We start from the raw sequence: 21,330 nt of genomic DNA on the forward strand, positions 1-21,330 counted from the left end.
AATTTTAATTTTCAATCATATTGCTATTACAGGTTTTTTCAGTTATATATATTTCTATTGCTGTTGTGTGGCCCCATACATACAGAGACAGGCCCCAGTGCCTCCTTCTCTGTATGTAACTTGATCTGTTTTCTTTCTTGTAGGGTGTTGGTTGGTGGAAATATGAATTCTGCTATGGCAAACATGTACATCAGTACCATGAGGTATAGAACAACATTTATATCAATCTACCACTAGATGGCATAAAGTCTTAAAAATCTTTTATAGGTTAAAAAAGGGAGTGTTACTTTTAAGTTAACTATGACATGATTTTTACATGGAAATGCTCGTTGAACTGTTTTTAAATTCTGGGAAATGTAAAACCTGGTGTTTAACTCAGTCATCTTAAAGGAAATTGTTTATTTATAACTACTCAGATTCTTGTATTACTGTGAGCCTGAGGAATAATATGCTAGTGTGGCAATCCTCTTTAGCTTTGACCAAGAATTAGTTATTGTTATAATTCATCTTCATTTTTTTTTTCTTTTTCAATTCATCTTTTCCTTTCAGGCATCCCAGCTACCTTTCCTCTCCTCACTAGCTACTGGCTGCTAACATCGAAAATCACACTAATTTATTCTCTGCCTCAGATAACCTTTGCACTTAGGACCTTTAATTAAGTACCAGACCTGCCTTTCCACATTCAAAAAATCATTAAGGTGAATGGCCAGATTAATCACTCACTCCTCTGGTCTCTACGCCTTGCCTCTGGGAGAACCCCTAAACTGAGAAATTGTCCTTTAGCTGGGGTTCTTCTAATACAAGTTTCTATAAATAAGATGAAAGTGTTTTGTTTTGTAATTTTTTTTCTCATCTCCTCATACCCTCCTCTTTGGCGACCATCAGCTTGTTCTCTATATCTTTGAGTCAGCTTCTGGTTTGTTTTCTGTATTCATTTGTTTTTTTAGATTCTAAGTATCAGTGAGATTATACAGTATTTCTCTATTTATTCCACTTAGCATAATACCCACTAGGCTAGTGATTTTTCAACCAGTTTGTGCCGTAAGAATTTTTAAAACATGTAATACTTGACTGTTTAGTCAGAGCACTGACCTCTTTTCCCTTAGGTTGTCATATAAAAAAGTGACAGCAGTTCTGGCCGGGTAGTTCAGTTAGACTCTTAACTGTTAGAGCATCATCCCAATATGTAAAGGTTGCCAGTTTGATCCCTGGTCAGGACACATATAGAAACAGATTGATGTTTCTGTCTGTCTGTCTGTCTCTCTCTCTTCATTCCTCTCTCTCTGATATCAATAACTTTTAAAAATATTTTTTTAATGGGATCTGGCCAGTTTCCTCAGTGGGTAGAGCACTGGCCCTATGTGTAAACATCCCAGGTTCAATCCCCGGTCAGGGGGAGCACACATGAGCTACGACCATCTGTTGTTCTTCCCCTCCTTTGCTCCCTTCTCATTTCCCCTCCCACAGCCAGTAGCGTGATTGGTTCAAGCTTCAACCCAAGGTGCTGAGAATAGCTCAGTTGGTCCCAGTGTCAGCCTCAGGCACTGAAGACAGCTTGGTTGATTCAAGCATTGGCCCTAAACCGGGATTGTCAGTTGGATCCTGGTCAGGGTGCATGTGGGAGTCTGTCTCTCTATCTCCCTTCCTCTCACTTAGGAAAAAAAAAGGATAACAGCTCTGGCCAGGTAGCTCAATTGGTTAGAGCATCATTTAGTTACTCTAAGGTTGTGGATTTGATCCCCAGTCAGGGCACATACAAAAATCAAGCAATGGCCTTGTTGGGTTGGCTCAGCGGTAGAGCATCAACCCGGCATGTGGAAGTCCCAGGTTTGATTCCCTGTGAGGGCACATAGGAGGGGCAACCATCTGCTTCTCCACCCTTCCCCCCCTTTCTCCTCCCACTGCCATGGCTTGAATGGTTCAAGCAAAGTTGCCCCCAGATACTGAGAACAGCTCCATGTCAGGCACAAAAATAGCTCATTGCCAAGCAATGGAGCAGCAGCCCAGACTGGCAGAGCATCATCTGGTATTGGGCTTGCCGGCTGGATCTTTGTTAGGTCTGGGCCCATGCAGAAGTCAGTCTCTGCCTCCCCTCCTCTCATTTCATTTAAAAAAAAATTCAAACAATGAATGCATAAATAAGTGGAACAAATTGATGTTTCTCTCTTACTCTTCCTTCCTCTCTCTAAAAAATAAATTTAAGAAATTGTTTTAAAAATAAAAATAATTTAAAAATAACAGCCAAACACAATAGTCATCCAGTGTGAAAGAATCAAAATTATAACTACTTTTTGTCAGATTGGCAAAAAATATATTTTTTTATGTTCCTCAGAATTATAGTAATTAGTTTATGCATGCCATGAGATGAAAAAGTTGAAAATCTCTGCTCCAGGTCTAGCCATATTGCCACAAATGGCAAGATTTTATTATTTCATTTCTTTTTCATTTTTTTATCGCTGAAAAAATTATAATATTCAGCTATAATTCATCTTTGAAATTAAGAAAATGAATGGTAAGAAAATACATTATTGCTAGAGTTAGTAAAATAGGGTAAATAAAGCAAGTTTCTCAGCCAAGGAAAGGGACCCTGTCATCCAAGTTTGAAATAAAGTAAGTTTTAAGATTATGCAGGTTGGCTTTTTATTCTTTCTTTTATTTATAATTTCATAAATCAGCATATTCTTCTACACTTGAGTTAAGCTGTTAAAATTCTGAAGTTTAGACCCTGGCCGGTTGGCTCAGCGGTAGAGCATTGGCCTGGCGTGCGGGGGACCCGGGTTCGATTCCCGGCCAGGGCACACAGGAGAAGCGCCCATTTGCTTCTCCACCCCCACCCCTCCTTCCTCTCTGTCTCTCTCTTCCCCTCACGCAGCCAAGGCTCCATTGGAGCAAAGATGGCCCGGGCCGCTGGGGATGGCTCCTTGGCCTCTGCCCCAGGCGCTAGAGTGGCTCTGGTTTCGGCAGAGCATCGCCCCCTGGTGGGCAGAGCGTCGCCCCCTGGTGGGCGTGCCGGGTGGATCCTGGTCGGGCGCATGCAGGAGTCTGTCTGTCTCTCCCCGTTTCCAGCTTCAGAAAAATACAAAAAAAAAAAAAAATTCTGAAGTTTAAGCCCCAATAATTTTACTTGTCATAGTTGTACTTTGATAAATGAAACTACTAGATGTTGAAGACAAACACTAATAAATATTGACCTGGCAGTTTTAAAAGGCTCTTTTTATTTCCTAAAAGAAATAATAACTAGTAATTAGAAAATACTGTGTTCTCCATGGATGGACCTGGACATTATTACTGGCTAAATGAAATAAGCCAGTCAGAAAAAGACAAGTACCATATGATTTTACTTATATGTGGAATCTAATGAACAAAATAAACTAAAAAACAAAATAGAAACAGACTCATAGATACAGAGCACAGACTGACAGCTGTCAGAGGGGACAGGGGTTGGAGAGCTATGGAAAAAAGATGAAGGGATTAGGCACAGACACAATAGTGTGGGGATTGCAGGAGGGAAGGGGGTGAGGAGCAGGGAGAAGGGGGGAGATGGTGATGCAGGAAGACTTTACTTGGGGTGGTGAACACACAATGCAATGTATAGATGATGTAGAATTGTACACTTGAAGCCTATATAATTTTATTAATCAGTGCCATCCCAAGAAATTCAATTAAAATTTTGAAAAATAAAAAAATATATATGGTGCTTGCTTTGGCAGCACATACATACACTAAATTAGAAAATACTATATTTGCCTTCTTTCTTGAGATATTTTAAGCCCGTAGGCTTAAGCTCCACCAGGGCTGTCTGTGGCCATGCCTCTTTCATTTGCCACTGTAGGGCTTTTCGTTATACTCATCAGACGTATATTAGTGTCCAGCACAGTGCCTGCCATAAAATAGGAAGAAGAAATGAAAGACAGGAAGGAATGGGACTAGGGGAAGGAAAAGGAAGGAGAGAATGAAGTCTCATGTAAGACAACATATAGTTAGTGTTTTAAAAATAACAAAAGCAGAATGGAAAAAGGGGTTTCTGAACAGTCCTGATGCAGAAATGAGCATGGTGTCAAATGAGTAGTGTGAAGAGTAATATAATTTGAGGTTTGCATTGGAAAGAGTAGAAGTAAGATGAAGACAGGCCAAGTGTGGCTGCAGTGTGATTCAGGTCAAGAGGTAGAGGCCAGAGATTTAATTAAGAATTGCAATAGCCTGACCTGTGGTGGCGCAGTGGATAAAGTGTCAACCTGGAAATGCTGAGGTTGCCAGTTCAAAACCCTGGGCTTGCCTGGTCAAGGCACATATGGGAGTTGATGCTTCCTGCTCCTCCCTCTTCTCTCTCTCCTCTCTCTCTCTCTCCCTCTCTTTCCTCTCTATAATGAATAAATAAAATCTTAAAAAAAAAAAAAAAGAATTGCAATAGCCTGACCAGGTGGTGGCACTGTGGATAAAGCAAAGACCTGGGACACTGAGGACCCAGGTTCAAAACCCAAGGTTGCCATCCTGAGTGCACACTCATCCAGCTTGAGCATGGGGTTTCCAGCTTGAGCATGAGATCATAGACATGACTCCATGGTCACTGGCTGGAGCCAAAGATCGCTGGCCTGATGCCCAAGGTTGCTGGCTTGAGCAAGGGGTCACTAGTTCGACTAGAGCCTCCCGGTCAAGGCACGTAAGAGAAAGCATCAGTGAACAACTAAAGTGATGCAGCTATGAGTTGATGCTTCTCATCTCTTTCTCTTCCTATTTGTCTGTCCCTGTCTCTCTTAAGCCCTTAAAAAAAATGAGAGAATCACAATAATATGAGGTTATATGATCTAGGTATGAGAGATGAAACTCTTGATTGGGGGATGAGGTGTTGGCAATGGAAACAGACAGGCAGAGTCTGAAGCCAAGAACGTCTATGGGGGAAAAATTGACAAGACTGATAGAGGACTTAAAAATAACTGTCTGAAATTAGTCTGACTAGCAAGTAGTTTCATTTTTCAGAGAAACAAGGAATAAAGAAGATAATAAGCTCAAATTTCTACTTGTCAGGTTTAACTAAAACATTATTACCTCTAAACATAGATATCCAGCATGCATCTGAGGATAAGGACTGCGGCTTATAGGTCATCAACATAAATGTGTACTTGGTGATGTTAAGCATGTATCATCACAAATATTTTTTCATATATTAGGACAAGGACAGTGGGAAAACTTCTGTGGTTGTCGGGACATGGAACCAAGAAGAGCATATTGAATGGGCTAAGAAGAATACAGCAAGAGCCTATCATCTTCAAGACGATGGTACCCAGACAGTCAGGTAAAAACTGTTGGCCTTTGGATCTGATTAGTAGAATATTTAAAACTTAGAATATTGAAAAACATAAAATTTAAACGCCTAAGTAAAATCTCCGGTCAGTTGTTTTCTTTCAGAGATATTTCTTAGAGTACGGTGGTCCCTTGTCTGTGGCGGGGGTTAGGTTCCAGACCCCCCGCCCCCACCATAGGCAGAAATCTGCAAAGTAGCGACCTTGTATTTATTTTATTATTTATATATATTTTAAGGCTTTATCAACCCTCCCCACACTCTTATAAACCTTTCCCACACTTACTTTGCTTATTTTACTGCACAAATAATTAAAATAATAAATATATAAAAATACCTTGCCTGACCAAGTGGCGGCGCAGTGGATAGAGCATCAGACTGGGATGCAGAAGACCCAGGTTCGAGATCCCGAGGTCACTAGCTTGAGCACGGGCTTATCTGGTTTGAGCAAAAGCTCACCAGCTTGAGCCCAAGGTTGCTGGCTCAAGCAAGGGGTTACTCAGTCTGCCAAAGGCCCACGGTCAAGGCACATATGAGAAAGCAATCAGTGAACAACTAAAGTGTTGCAACGTTCAACAAAAAACGAATGATGGATGCTTCTCATCTCTCCATTCCTGTCTTGTCCCTATCTATCCCTCTCTCTGACTCTCTCTCTGTGTCTCTGTAAAAAAAAAAAGAAAAGAAAACCTATATACCGCAAAATCCCATAATATAGTGAAAAATCCACGGAACAAAATTAGATATATACAATTTAAAATTCCACAATACTGTGAGACTGCAAAAGGTGAACTGCAATATGGCAAGGGATTACTATTTTCAGAATGTGCTGTCTTCTTGGGCTAACCCAAATCAAAGTTAGCAAAATTAAGAGAGGCATTTAAGTATTAGAAAAATTAGCATATACTTAAATAGAAGGATCTTTCTTATGTTTGTATATGTTTCATGTGAAAATAACTCATGGTTTCATGTGCAGCAAATACTGATGAACAGGAATATGTAGCTAGCAAAATTAAAGCTTTTCTTTGGATCCTGCTTGTTTGGAATTTATAGCTTAGCTGAGGCTTTACCTCTTTACACCTTCCCCACAGCATCTTACTGGGTGGGTGGATGGGGTGGGAATAAGGGAAAGCTGTTCCACAACGCAGACAACATACCGGGCTGAGGAGGTAGCTCATTGTGAAAGAGCAGCGCTTTTAAAAGCAATTTAACCTTCTTGTTGTATACAGATAACATGCAATGTGAAGATCATTCTTATCTCAGCTCTATATTCTCTTTATGGAATCTGACTCTCTGTGTGACATAGCCCTAAAAATAGGTATTTTTAAAGAATATTTTATAGTCAGCCTGACCAGGCGGTGGCGCAGTGGATAGAGCGTCGGCCTGGAAGACAGAGGACCCAAGTCCAAAACCCCAAGGTCACTAGTTTGAGCGCAGGCTCGTATGGCTTGAGCATGGGCTCACCAGCTTGAATGCAGGATCCCGGGCTTGAGTGTGGGATCATAGATGTGACCCCATGGTCCCTGACTTAAGATCAAAGGTCACTGGCTTAAAACCCAAGGTCTCTGGCTTGAGCAAGGGGTCACTGGCTCAGCTGGAGTCCCCAGGTCGAAGCACATATGAGAAAGCAATCAATGAATAACTAAGGCCTGACCAGGTGGTAGCGCAGTGGATAGAACGTCGGACTGGGATGCGGAGGACCCAAGTTCAAAACCCCGAGGTCACTGGCATGAGCGCGAGCTCACCAGCTTAAGCGTGGGGTCACTGGCTTGAGCATGGGATCATAGACATGACCCTGTGGTTGCTGGCTTGAGCAAAGGGTCACTCACTGTGCTGTAACCCCCTCCCCCCCCCCCTGTAAAGGCACATATGAGAAAGCAATCAATGAACAACTAAGGAGCCACAACAAAGAATTGATGCTTCTCATCTCTGTTCCTATCTGTCCCTCTCTCTCAGTAAAAAAAAAAAAAAAATGAACTAAGGTGACTCATGAAGAATTGATGCTTCTCATCTTTCTCCCTTCCTGTCTCACTCTCTCTCGCTATAAATATATATATGTATATTTTAACTAATGCAAAACTGACCCTCTAACCATCTTCTCTCCCTACCCATCACAGTTATTCTAAATTAGTGAAATTTTAGTTTGATAAAGCTTGTGTATTTTTCTGATTCAGGATGGTGTCACATTTTTATGGGAATGGAGATATTTGTGATATAACTGACAAACCAAGACAGGTGACTGTAAAACTAAAGTAAGTTGGACCATTAAATTGTGCTATATGCCTCTCTCTTTAGTTTGCTTCCTGTGGGCAGAAGTTTTATAAATATATTTATAAAATATATTTATGAATAATTGTATATATTCATAATCATAAGTTATAACAATTATTAAATAATAAATTATTGATTCAATTCTCTATTAAATTATACAGGGCCACTTAGGTGGAGTATTTGTAGTTTAAAAGGAAAACAATTACAAATAATTTTGTATGGTATGGGCAGCCCCTTAAAGTCCTCTCTGTTTCAGGTGTAAAGAGTCTGATTCCCCTCATGCTGTCACTGTGTTTATGCTGGAACCTCACTCCTGTCAGTATATCCTCGGGGTAAGTAAAAAAGTAACAATCAGGAATTCAGTTTAAGACCACGTTTTCATTGTTAGCACTAGGTCTAGAAAGACCTTCAGTAATCTCCAAAATTTAATACTGCTTCTGTAAAAGCTGTTATCTTTTTATTGGTGTATATACTATGCATGAAATTAAATAACAAAGACCTTAAGTGTTTAGTTTGATGAATTTTGACAATTTTATTTACCCATGTAACTCTCACCCAAAACAAGCTATCACTGTCAGTACTCCTGAATCCCAGAGACCCCATCTGATTTCTGATGCCATAGGTCAGTTTCACCTTTTTTTATTTCATATGAATGGAATTATGTAGCATACAATTGGTTTTTATTATTCCTGGCCTCTAAGCAACGTGTTTTTCAGACTCATCCATGTTCCATGTACCCATACTTCATTGTCTTGATTACTGAATAACATTCTTTTATATATCACATTTGCTTTCCATTCTTCTATAGATGGATATTTGAGTTCTTTCTCATTTTGATTGTATAAATAAGGCTGCTATGAACATTGTTTTTTAAGAGTAAGTTTAATAAGGCTGGGAACAGTGAAACAAAGAAGGGCCTAGAATAGAAGCCACAGGAGAGCCTCGATGGGGCTGCCTTGGCTCTCTAGAAACCTTAGGAGAAAGAACTGAGCCCACACTGAGAAGTTGGAGAAAGGACGCCATGGAAACAGGATCGGGGGTTAGCCTGGAACGAGATGCCACTGCCCAGGGCTCCCCTTGGCTACAAGTCTTATTAGGACCCTTAGAGTTTAAGAGATACACTGTGGGGGAAGGAGAGGGGGAAGAGAAACTGGCATGTTCTCGGGAGAGCACACCTATGAACATTTTTTACAAGTCTTTTTGCAGTCATATGTTTTCATTTCTTTTGTTAAGTACCAAGGAGTAGAATTGCTAAATTACAGATTAGATATATGTTTAACTTTTACTGAACACTTCTCCTGGTTGTACCATTTCACACTTCTTTCAGGAATGTGTGAGAATTCAGTTGCTCTACATTCTCACTATCACCACTTGGTATTATCAGTCTTAGTCATTTGAGTGGTTTTAATTTGCATTTTCCATATGAAAAATGGTTTTGAACACCTTCTCTTGTGATTATTTCATATACCCTCTTGTGAAGTATCTAACCAAGTCTGTGTGTGTGTATGACAGAGAGAGGGGGGAAGAAACAGACAGGAACAGACAGACAGGGAAGGAGATGAAAAGCATCAATTCTTCATTGCAACACCCTAGTTTAGTTCATTGATTGCTTTCTCATATGTGGCTTAATCGTGGGGCTACAATAAAGCAAGTGACCCCTTGCTCAAGCCAGCGACCTTTGGGCTCAAGCCAGCGACCATGGGGTCATGTCTATGATCCCACATTCAAGCCGGTGACCCTGTACTCAAGCTGGTGAGCCCACGCTCAAGCCAGCTACCTTGGAGTTTTGAACCTGGGTCCTTTGTGTCCCAGGCCGAAGCTCCATCCACTGTACCACTGCCTGGTCAGGCTAACCAAGTCTTTTTAAAGAAAAAAATTGTCATGATACTCACTGAAACAGTAAGGAGGACTTGATTCAGGACCATTGGAATAGGTGTCCAGACTAGCACAAATGGGAAGAGAGCTCCAGCTCAACTCCAATACAGTAAAGACAGCTGAGAACGTAGAGCCAACAAGCAGAAACTGGATGGTGTTGGCCAGTGAAGGAAAAATTACTTAAGAGGAGACATTAAGGGTGGGATTCTTGCTAACCTGACTGAGCAGGATTATTGCTGAAGGCAAGCCAGAATTATCAGGTATCAAAAGTAAGAGATGAAGAATTTTATCAGTTTGGAGTGTGCTTAGATATTGAGGGTGAGGGATCCCCTCTAAACTGACTTATCAGGATTTTTTGCTACCACTGCACTCAGCAGGCCCAAGATAGGACCCATGGACAAAAAGAGAATTACAGTAGCTGAAAAGAGGGCTCAGTGGGGCCTGACTATGGTTTTTGGTCAAGAAGAAAGTCTTTGTCAGTCTTTCACCCATTTTTATTTTTGTTGTTGTTAGTCTTATTTACTTCTAGGAATTCAGATATACTATGGACATGAATTCTTTGTATTTATTTATTTTTCTTTTTTTTTCTTTTTTTTTTTTCTTTTATCCGAAGCTAGAAACGGGGAGGCAGTCAGACAGACTCCCGCATGCGCCCGACCTGGATCCTCCCGGCACGCCCTCCAGGGGGCGATGCTCTGCCCCTCTGGGGCGTCGCCCTGTTGCATCCAGAGCCACTCTAGCGCCTGAGGCAGAGGCCACAGAGCCATCCCCAGCGCCCGGGCCATCCTTGCTCCAATGGAGCCTCGCTGCAGGAGAGGAAGAGAGAGACAGAGAGGAAGGAGAGGGGGAGGGATGGAGAAGCAAATGGGCGCTTCTCCTGTGTGCCCTGGCCGGGAATCGAACCCGGGACTTCTGCACGCCAGGCCGACGCTCTACCGCTGAGCCAACCAGCCAGGGCGAATTCTTTGTATTTATATTTCATGTTTTTTCTCTACTCATTGGCTTGCCTATTCATTTTTTAATGTCTTTTCATGAGCAAAACTTTGATGAAATTCATCTTCTGTTTATTCCCAATTATTGCTAATTTTTCTAAGAAATTTTGCCACTCCAAAGTCACAAAGATATTATCCCAGATTTTCTTCTACAAACTAGATGGTCCTACCTTTGATTATGTGATGCTTAAAAGTGTCTTTTGTTGTTGTTTTTGTTGTTCTGGTTAGAGTTCACTGTGCTTCTTGGATTTGTGGGTTGATATAATTCATCAATTTTGGAAGAATTTTTCAAATTATATCCTCAAAGATTTCTTCTACTCCACTCTTTTCCTATTTCTTGGACTCCAGTTAAACATGTTAGTTTGAAGTTGTCCCAAAATCTCAGATACTTTTTATTCTCACTCTTTTGTTTCAATTTGGGCCATTTCCGCTAAATTGTTTCTGGTGATTATCCTCTGCCTGTCCCAATGCAGCTCTCTAAATGTATTTATTTCTGACATATTTTATTTCTAGCATTTCCACTTAAATTTTTTTTTTTTTTTTTTTTTTTTTTTTTTTGTGGCAGAGACAGAGTCAGAGAGAGGGACACATAGGGACAGACAGACAGGAACTGAGAGAGAGATGAGAAATATCAATTCTTTGTTGCGGTTCCTTAGTTGTTCACTGATTGATTTCTCATATGTGCCTTGACCGGGGGCTACAGCAGACCGAGTGACTCCTTGCTCGAGCCAGCGACCCTGGCCCCAAGCTGGTGAGCCTTGCTCAAACCAGATGAGCCCGCACTCAAGCTGGCAACCTCACAGTCTCGAACCTGGGTCCTCCACATCCCAGTCCAATGCTCTATCCACTGCGCCACCACCTGGTCAGGCCCACTTAATTTTTTATGGCTTCCTTTTTTTCTGCGAAAATTCTCCAACTAACATGCATGTTGTTTACCTTTTCCACTATTTCCTCCTTTCTATTTATTGTAATTATCTTACCATCTGATCATTTCCATACCTAGCCTTTCATTGGTTACATTTTCCTTTGCCTTTTTCTTGAATTGTACACTGGTAATTGTGCCATAGTCATCTATTTTTTGTTGTGTAAAACCTAGCAGTGTATTCCTCTCTTGTCCTTTACTACTTTTCTCTCTCTCAGCTTCTTAAAGATAAAAATATCTTCTCTACCATTTTTGTATTTTATATGGATGACTAAAAATTATTTTTCAAAAAGCTTGATTTGTAGAAATAACATTGGGTGGTTTATGCAAAACAAGGACTTGTATGCATTTAACACATTTATAAACATGTATCATTTAGCAGAATAATACTGAATAAAGAATGTGTTCAGCTTAGCAACTTTTTAATGATTTTATTGTTATTCTTTAGGTTGAATCTCCAGTGATCTGTAAAATCTTAGATACAGCAGATGAAAATGGACTTCTTTCTCTCCCCAACTAAAGGATAATAAAGTTCAAGGCAAGAAAAATCATTTGAAAGTCTTGATGATTTCTGTCTGACCATGCGTCTCATACAGAGTTCTCAGCCATTGGACCTCATCTAAAGGATCATATAAAGGACTCTCAACCACTTTGTGAATATATATATGTATATAAGAGGTGATTGATAAACTTCTAAGCAGGCATTTGTCTTACAGTAATTTTCCATTTTTATAGTGTCTTACGAACTGATTTTTTCTTTGCTTGGATAATGTGATTCCAAAATAAAGCTCATCCAAGCTATTTAGAGTACAGCCTAATGAAATGCCATAATTGTATCTATTGAAAGTTTTTAAATAATTGATTTACTATGTAAATTACAGTATATATAACTAGTTGATGAAGTAAAGATAATGAAGAAAGAAATTGTTAGGAGGTTTAAATGGGAGACCATGTAAAATATGTATTCTGGTGACTGAAATTCTTTCAACAAATTTTTATTTTGTAACTGCTCTCCACAAGGTATTAAACTAAAAACTGGGCACATTGTAGAGCCTCACATATAAGATTTCTTCACCTCTGTTAATTCCAAGAAACTCTCATTTGTTGATTGATTTTTTTTAGAGAGAGAGGAGTGAGAGAGAGAGACAGAGAGAGAGAGAGAAGGGGGAGGAGCAGGAAGCATCAACTCCCATATGTGCCTTGACCAGGCAAGCCCAAGGTTTCGAACCGGCGACCTCAGTGTTCCAGGTCGACGCTTTATCCCACTGCGCCACGACAGGTCAGGCCAGAAACTCTCATTTGTAATAGCTTCCTCCTCTCTCCAAATTTTTGTCTGTTTCTTTCTCCTTGACCTACGTGTTTCCCTCAGTTCGTTCCTGGCACGCAGTGAGTGAGTCTCTCTGGGGACTTAGCAGGATTCCCCTGGCAGGCGTGCTGGGCCGGTTTCCCACACACCTGCCTGCCATGTACGGCAGACTGGAGCTCTGGACACTGTCACAGCCCAGTATTTATTTCACAGTGAATAAAATGTCCACAGCAGTGTTGTCATGGAATCAATGACACACTATTTAGTTTCTTTATTTTCTCCACTGCCCTACGGCACACAAATTTATCCTGTTGCATTTTAGACATACGTATCTAAATAATAACAGAAAATAAATACTTTACTTTTCCTCCTTTTCAAGTAGTTTTGGCCAAAGATATTTTAGTTTGGGAAAAGGTTAATACAATTAGCTATTGGAAGGCTGTTTGCAGATTTTAGTAGGAAGAGCACTTGAAAGAACATGCACTTGGAATTCAAACCTAGGTCCAGATGCTGTCTTGAACTTAGCAGCTGTGTGATCCTGGACAGATCTGTTAACCTCTTTGGGCATCACTTCCTCTTTGTAGAGAGACTGCTTGCTTGGTAAGGTGCTTGTATCAATGCATTTACTGTCTGTAAACAGCCTCGCAAAGTACTTGACCAGGTTCCCAATAAGTACTAGTTTATTTTCTAATATTGCCGTGGTCTTCTATTAACATAATAGGATGAGAGACCAAAGCCATTAAGATTTATTTATTCAATAAGTTATAGAATCATATTTATTATATCAGTGAATTAAGACAAATAGACTTACCCTCACATTTAGATTATACCTATGGCAGGAGAGGGAGTTAGAATTGTGAAAAGTTAGTGCTAGAAGACACTCTGAGAATTTTTAGACCCCAAATGATTATCTTGTAAAAGGAGGGAAATATTTTAAAAACTGTATTAGAATAGTTCACTACAGAAGATCTTAAGACAAGTCATAATTATTTCAAAATAAAACTTTTTTTTAAAAAATGAGTCAGTTTTCTGTCTTGACTAACAGCTTCAACTTCTTTGAGGGGAGGGCTAGGCCAGATATCTCCATATCCCTTCTACATCTTGGGCCCCCTATCAGTCATCTGTGAAGTCTCATTTGATCTCTAATTTGCTGCCACCTGTACTACCCCGCCATTCTGCTATCCACAAGTAGGCTGAATTCCAAATAGACAGGAAAGGGCTCAGCTATAATATGCCGCACACGCTTTGACAAATCTTTCTCAAAGTGGAGACTGTTAAAGTGGGTGATACCCAGACCTACTGAATCAGATTCTTCAGGACAGAGCCTACAAATCTGCATTTGTAAATATGCTTCCTCAGTGGTTTTAATTTAATTTATTTTTTTAGTATTTTATTTATTTTTATTGGAGAGAGAGAGAGAGTAAAGAGAGAGAGAACAGGGGGAGGAGCAGGAGGCATCAATTCCCAAATGTGCCTTGACCAGGCAAGCCTGGGGCCTCGAACCAGCAACCTCAGCATTCCAGGTCGATGCTTTATCCACTGTGCCACCACAGGTCAGGACTCAGTGGTTTTATTTTAAATAAATTCACCAGTGATTGAAAATCACTGACTTAGGAACTTCACTTTTAACAATTTCATACATACTAATCCTCCTGTTCGGGAGGCTGCCCGGGAAATCACTAGTCATCTTGACAAGAAGAGTGTGACATAGAGAGTTCTTTTTTTTTTTTTTTAGCTTGACCTACTTTTCTTCAAGATGCCACTAGATGGGGCCTATAGGCCAGCTCTAGTTTATATCCTGACCTTGATTAAAGGGACTCTGGCAACAAGGACAACAAATTATCTCAGCGTAACTGAATAGCAAGCTTTGTGTATAGTTCCTGGTGAGCTATTCTTTTCAGTCATTCTGACAGACAAAGGTCTGACCTGATTTCTGACAATGCTTCCTAGTCCGTAATCAGGCCAAATTATTCACCCAGAAGTACCGAAAGATCTAATATAAAAGACCTTAACTAAACAGAAAAATTTTTTTTTAATTTTTTTAAGATTTAAGTCCTGAATGAGTGGGATTTGCAATCAGAATTTCAAATGAAAATAAAACACAGCTATACTAGAATTCATTTTAAACTCTCTCTGGCTTGGGTGATTTTATTTCCCAGGGCTTGCATTCCCACTTAAATATATAATAAAACTAAAACTGTCTCTCATATATATGGATGGTTTATGTTATAATGAGCTGTTGAGGCAAAAGTCTTCAGTATGCCACCTTGGTGACATGGCTTAAAAAGAAAATCCATTTCTCAATTTCTTTTTTTTTTTTGGTGGTTTGGCAAGGGTGGTAAAGAAACCATGGACCGCCTGACCAGGTGGTGGCGCAGTGGATAGCGCATCGGACTGGGATGCGCAGGACCCAGGTATGAAACCCTGAGGTCGCCAGCTTGAGCGTAGACTCATCTGGCTTGAGCAAAAAGCTCACCAGTTTGGACCCCAGGTCACGGGCTCAAGCAAGGGGTTGCTTGGTCTGCTGAAAGCCCATGGTCAAGGCACATATGAGAAAGCAATCAATGAACAACTGAGGTGTCGCAACGAAAAACTGATTGATGCTTCTCATCTCTCTTCATTCCTGTCTGTCTGTCCCTATCTATCCCTCTCTCTGACTCTCTCGGTCCCTGTAAAAAAAAAAAAAAAAGAAAGAAACCATTAAGTACCCCAGGGCATACTTTATTTTATATGATGGTAGTCTCAAAGTAGGTTGTATAAGCAGACAGAGTGACCCAGTGGATCATGGGAAGAAAATATTAGAAATTCTACTAACTTCCCCTCTGCAAAAGAGGAATTAAACTTCACTGATATTTAATAGGTAGACTAACACTGGTGCACAGTCATTCATTAATGAGGTTAGTCTACTGGTGCACATGATACAGCACAGAACAACCTGAGAGAGTGGCATTACATGTGTAGAGGAGTTAACATGGATGCCATCATTCTTAATTTCACCATATTACGCTATTGTAGATTCACTAAATGCCTCCATCCCCTTCAGAAAATGGAATTGTCACTTTAAATATTAGCATCAAGAGTACACATTATAGGTATATAACTAGTCAGAATTAAGATTAGAAGTTAACAGGCTATTTTCACCAGCCATGGCTCCAACCACTGTGAGCCTGGTATCGTTAAGCCTTCTCTGGTGGAAATAACACAGTGGCCTGGCTGAATGGCTCAGTTGGTTTGAGTGTCATTGCCATACACCAAGGTTGTGGGTTTGATCCTGGTCAGGGTGCATACATCAAACAATGAATGCACAAGGTGAAACAACAAAATGATCTCTCTCAAATAAAATAAAAATTTTAAAATAATAGAGCATGTTTTCTTCACTGGCAATTAGAAGAAACTACATTTTGAGGACTGTTGGAATTACACTCTTTATCACTTAGAGAAAGTAATGATATGCCTGACAGTCTCAAAACTTACAAAATAAAAGAAAGGCAAAAATATAAATAAATGAAATACAGGGCAGGTAGCGTTCTGCACCAATACCTATCTGGAAATTTTTAAACATTTTAATATTTTTTATATTTGATACAAAAAATGTTCACCAAAAGCAAGTAAACCAAGCAAAACTGGAAATGGTCATCTCAACTATCGAAGGCATTTGTGAAACTATAAAATAGCTCTGAACATCTCATATCCAATCATGCTACAACATTATGTATTTCAAATCCATTGTTTTCCAATAATTTTTAAAGTACATTTTATTTTATTTTATTATTTTATTTTTTTTAACAGAGGCAGAGATAGACAGGGACAGACAGACAGGAATGGAGAGAGATGAGAAGCATCAATCATCAGTTTCTCGTTGCGCGTTGCGACTTCTTAGTTGTTCATTGATTGCTTTCTCACATGTGCCTTGACCGCAGGCCTTCAGCAGACCGAGTAACCCCCTGCTGGAGCCAGCGACCTTGGGTCCAAGCTGGTGAGCTCTTTGCTCAAGCCAGATGAGCCCGCGCTCAAGCTGGCGACCTCGGGGTCTCGAACCTGGATCCTTCCGCATCCCAGTCCGACGCTCTATCCACTGCGCCACCACCTGGCCAGGCAATATAATTTTTGATAGACTAAATTGTGCTTTGACTTGGATTTAAGAAAAAAAATAGCCCTCGCCAGTTGGCTCAGTGGTACAGCGTCGGCCTGGCGTGCAGGAGTCCTGGGTTCGATTCCCGGCCAAGTCACACAGGAGAAGCGCCCATCTGCTTCTCCACCCCTCCCCCTCTCCTTCCTCTGTCTCTCTCTTCCCCCCGCAGCCAAGGCTCCATTGGAGCAAAGTTGGCCCGGGCGCTGAGGATGGCTCTGGGCCTCTGCCTCAGGCACAAGAATGGCTCTGGTTGCAACACAGCAGCGCCCCAGATGGGCAGAGCATCGCCCCCTGGTGGGCATGCCGGGTAGATCCCGGTTGGGCGCATGCGGGAGTCTGATTGACTGCTTCCCTGTTTCCAACTTCAGAAAAATACAAAAAAAGAAAAGAAAAGAAAAAAAAATTGTAGCTCCCAGTATATTTTCCTGAAGCATGATCAGTGTTCATTTTTAAAATATGTAATAATACTAAAAATAAAACTTTCTTAAAAGCCCAGCAACTTAGGGTTTAAGACCCAATAAGTCATATCTCCTGTACATAATTCACTCTAGCTAAAACTAGAGAACTAGGTTTGGTTCCGACAGCCTCTCTGTTCTCAATAAAAACTAGTTTGCAAATTAACCCCCAGTGGTCCTTAATAGTGGCAAAACTAATTTACTCTTTTATGAATTCTACCAGACCTCCAAATATTATTCCATCAATTAGAAAAGAATAATTGGTCAAGGAAGTTAGAAATTGTTTTCCCTGGGATTAGTTTTTCATACTTGTTATTAATATTCGTAAGCTATGCAGACGGAAACCATTTGTTGGAAACGCTTTCATCAACCCCCTCCAAGAAAGTTTCATCTCCAAAAGCCAATTGTGAACAATCATCATGAGTCATTAATCCTTGAATTTCAGGTGACAGGCTGCCCCAGACTCTGCTTTTGGTATCTGCCACTTATTGAACATTTATTAAGTACTAAGCACTTCCTGACCAGATGATGGTGCAGTGGGCAGAGTTTTGACCTGGGACGCAGAGGACCCAGGTTCAAAACCCCAAGGTCACTGGCTTAAGCACAGGCTCACCAGCTTGAGTGCAAGGTTGCTGGCTTGAGCATGGGATCATAGACATGACCCCATGGCACTGGCTTGGGCCCAAGGTCACTGGCTTGAGCAAGGGGTCACTGGCTCAGCTGGAGCCCCCAGTCAAGGCACATATGAGAATATAATCAACGAACAACTAAGGTGCCGCAACAAAGAATTGATGCTTCTCATCTCTCTCCCTTCCTGTCTGTCCCTATGTCTCTCTCTCTCTCTCTCTCTGTCTCTCTCGCTTAAAAACATAAAAAATAAATACTAAGCACTATGCTAAATACTTCAGATACCCTATAGTCACAACCCACTGAGGTAGATTTATTACCTTTAACTCACAGATAAAGAAAATGAGGCTCAAAGAATTGAACTAAATAAACTACAGGTGGCTGAGTCAACATTTGAATTAATTCAGAGTCTAGAGTCCATGTTTGTAAATAACATACTACAGTGCTTTCTGTTCATGGAAACATCTTCTACCCCACAAATACCTCTGTTATCATCTGCCACCTGAGGGACCACTCTGAAGGGCTCAGCAAAATGCCCTGGAAAATGAGGGAAATGGCCTGACCAGGCGGTGGTGCACTGGATGGTGCATCAGACTGGGATGCGGAGGACCCAGGTTCAAGACTCCGAGGTCGCTGGCTTGAGCACGGGCTCATCTGGTTTGAGCAAGGCTCACCAGCGTGAGCCCAGGGTCGCTGGCTTGAGCAAGGGGTCACTCGGTCTTCTGTAGCCCCCCGGTCGGGGCATATATGGGAAGGCAGTCAATGAACAACTAAAATGCCGCAACAAGGAATTGATTGATGATTCTCATCTCCCTTCCTGTCTGTCCCTCTCCTCTCTCTGTCTCTGTCACAAAAAAAAGAAAAAAAAAAAAAAGAGGGCAATGATTCATTTTTTTCCTGGTTACATATGACACTCATTTTTCCCCATATATTACTTTGATCATGGAACACCACTACTTTTTCTTAACCTGGTAAATGAGAATTCACTAACTAGTAAGATTAAATTGTCACCTCGGGAAGTCTGGCCAGGTTAAATGCCATCAAACCCTCCTTTCTCTGACAATCCATTTATGATGGTAAATAATGCAAGTGCATTGCCATTTATCTAGATCCAGATTGCATTTGTGATTTAAATGATAAAAATAATTCCTTCGTCTTTTATTTACAGAAGTAAAGAATATACCTTATTTTTATTTTATTTATTCATTTTAGAAAGGAGAGAGAGAGGGAGAGAGACAGAGAGGAGAGAGAGACAGAGAGAGAGAAGGGGGGAGGAGCAGGAAGCATCAATTCCCATATGTGCCTTGACCAGACAAGCCCAGGGTTTCGAACCGGCGACCTCAGCATTTCCAGGTCGACGCTTTATCCATTGTGCCACCACAGGTCAGGTGTAAAGAATATATCTTATTTTTGTTTCTTCTCAGACTTCACATAAAATTGACACTCAATAAATATTTGCTAAATAAATGCATCAGCCCTAATCCTGTTATCCACATCTTGTACAATCTTCCCCAACTACCCCAGTTCCCATGGGTTTCCTACCTGTCCTTCTTTTTCAGTACTTGGTGCCTGAGGGAAAAAATTGTTTTCTTTGGTTTTAGAATGGTTGGGAAAGAAAGAGGGGTAGACCTATCAACTTGTTCCTCTGTATTCCTTTTCCCTCAGATTCTGCACCACATCATTTCATTGTTTGCTGTCTTAACACTGACTTCTCTTGCCTGGTTCTGTATGTTGCTTCTGCCTAACAATAGTATAGTCTCTGTGTCTCCTGTTTTATTTCCCCCATTTACAAGCAGTGATTGAAGAAAAGTCTCTGATCTCTAAGGTCAAGAAAAGAATTGAATTTTCAATCTCTAAATTTATAAACTGAAAACGTTCCAGTTCCAAGGTACTAAGGACTCCCCCAAAGAAAGTATCTAACATAAGAACACAATGCCCAATCATCTTTCCTCAAAGCAAATTAATAAATTCTAGTCTTGTAATATCTTTGATATACTTTGTTGCTAAAGCCAAACAAATGAACAGAAAAGCTTTCATTAGCCCTTGCTAATATCAAATGTGACATGTGTTGAACCTGAAGCATTTACACAGGTTACAAAACCAATGCTTGTGCCACAGCCAGAGAAGACAGGCATAAAGCACTCTTTGTGAGCTGCTCCACTTTGTAAGGTCTATCTGGCATCTGAACAAGCTGCACTTCACAAAGCATCAGGCTTTGCATGAAAATCGAGATGCCCACATTGGGAGTCAGTGGACAGATCTCCCACTCATCAGCATGCTGCAGGGAGCTGAAGGTTCAGGAGAGTGTCAGAAAGACAAACCTGCCCTTAAATGGAACTCAGAGGAACAAACTGAACTTCTCTTGGCACCAGCTAAATGTATTTTTAAAAAAGCAAAATTAGCCTGACCTGTGGTGGCACAGTGGATAAAGCTTCAACCTGGAACGCTGAGGTCGCCGGTTCAAAACCCTGGGCTTGCCTGTTCAAGGCACATATGGGAGTTGATGCTTTCTGCTCCTCTCTCTCTCTCTCTCTCTCTCTCTCTCTCTCCTCTCTAAAATGAATAAATAAAGTTTAAAAAAATTAAAAATAAAAAAAAAGCAAAATTAGCCCTGGCCGGGTAGCTCAGTTGGTTAGAACATTGTCCCAACATGCCAAAGTTGTGGGTTCCATCCCCAGTCAGAGCACATACAGGAATCAACTGATGAATGTATAAATAAGTGGAACAGCAAATCAATATTTCTCTCCCCCTTTCTCCTCTCTCTAAAATCAATTTTAAAATATTTTAAAAAGCAGAATTATCTGTTTATTGGGCTGGAAGGAAAATTCTCTAATCTGTCCATAAGCAATGAAGTGATTCTTTGTTATAATTAAAATCAAAGGTATTGGACCTAAAGATATTGCCTGTTAACTTTTTTTTTTTTTTTTTTACAGAGACAGAGAGAGTCAGAGAGAGGGATAGACAGACAGGAACAGAGAGAGATTAGAAGCATCAATCATCAGTTTTTTGTTGCGACACCTTAGTTGTTCATTGATTGCTTTCTCATATGTGCCTTCCGAGCAACCCCTTGCTGGAGCCAGCGACCTTGGGTCCAAGCTAGTGAGCTTTTGTTCAAACCAGATGAGCCTGCGCTCAAACTGGCGGCCTCAGGGTCTCGAACCTGGGTCCTTCTACATCCCAGTCCAATGCTCTATCCACTGCGCCACCGCCTGGTCAGGCACCTGTTAACTTTTACACAAAGTAAAACTTCACTATATCTGCATCTACATTCAAATTGCCATGTTCTTTAAAGTAGTTGGTGTCCTCTTGTCTCTCCCCTGCTCTCTCTGACCCTGTGCGGTTGGTCAAGAGTGTGCTTTCATTTTCAGTGTCCTCGGGCTACAGGAGGAGCCCATGAACGCAGGCTGGCTGGCCGCTCTCCGCCAGCCAGGTGGTCCCGTGGGAAAAGATGCCC

The 21,330-nt window shown here is 40.9% G+C and overlaps 1 protein-coding gene across 1 annotated transcript in view; it reads left to right on the forward strand.

The window, feature by feature from the left end:
- Positions 1-11,907, forward strand: part of ERLEC1 (endoplasmic reticulum lectin 1) — a 31,614-nt gene extending 19,707 nt beyond the window's left edge. The window contains exons 10-14 of the mRNA XM_066267131.1: positions 144-203; positions 5,169-5,293; positions 7,471-7,548; positions 7,824-7,899; positions 11,805-11,907. Coding sequence (XP_066123228.1) covers positions 144-203; positions 5,169-5,293; positions 7,471-7,548; positions 7,824-7,899; positions 11,805-11,876 — 411 coding nt within the window. The 3' untranslated portion in view covers positions 11,877-11,907. The remainder of the gene's footprint in view (positions 1-143; positions 204-5,168; positions 5,294-7,470; positions 7,549-7,823; positions 7,900-11,804) is intronic.
- Positions 11,908-21,330: the final 9,423 nt, after the last annotated feature.

Source organism: Saccopteryx bilineata, chromosome 3, assembly GCF_036850765.1.
Source record: "Saccopteryx bilineata isolate mSacBil1 chromosome 3, mSacBil1_pri_phased_curated, whole genome shotgun sequence".
In the NCBI taxonomy this organism is placed as follows: Eukaryota; Metazoa; Chordata; class Mammalia; order Chiroptera; family Emballonuridae; genus Saccopteryx; species Saccopteryx bilineata.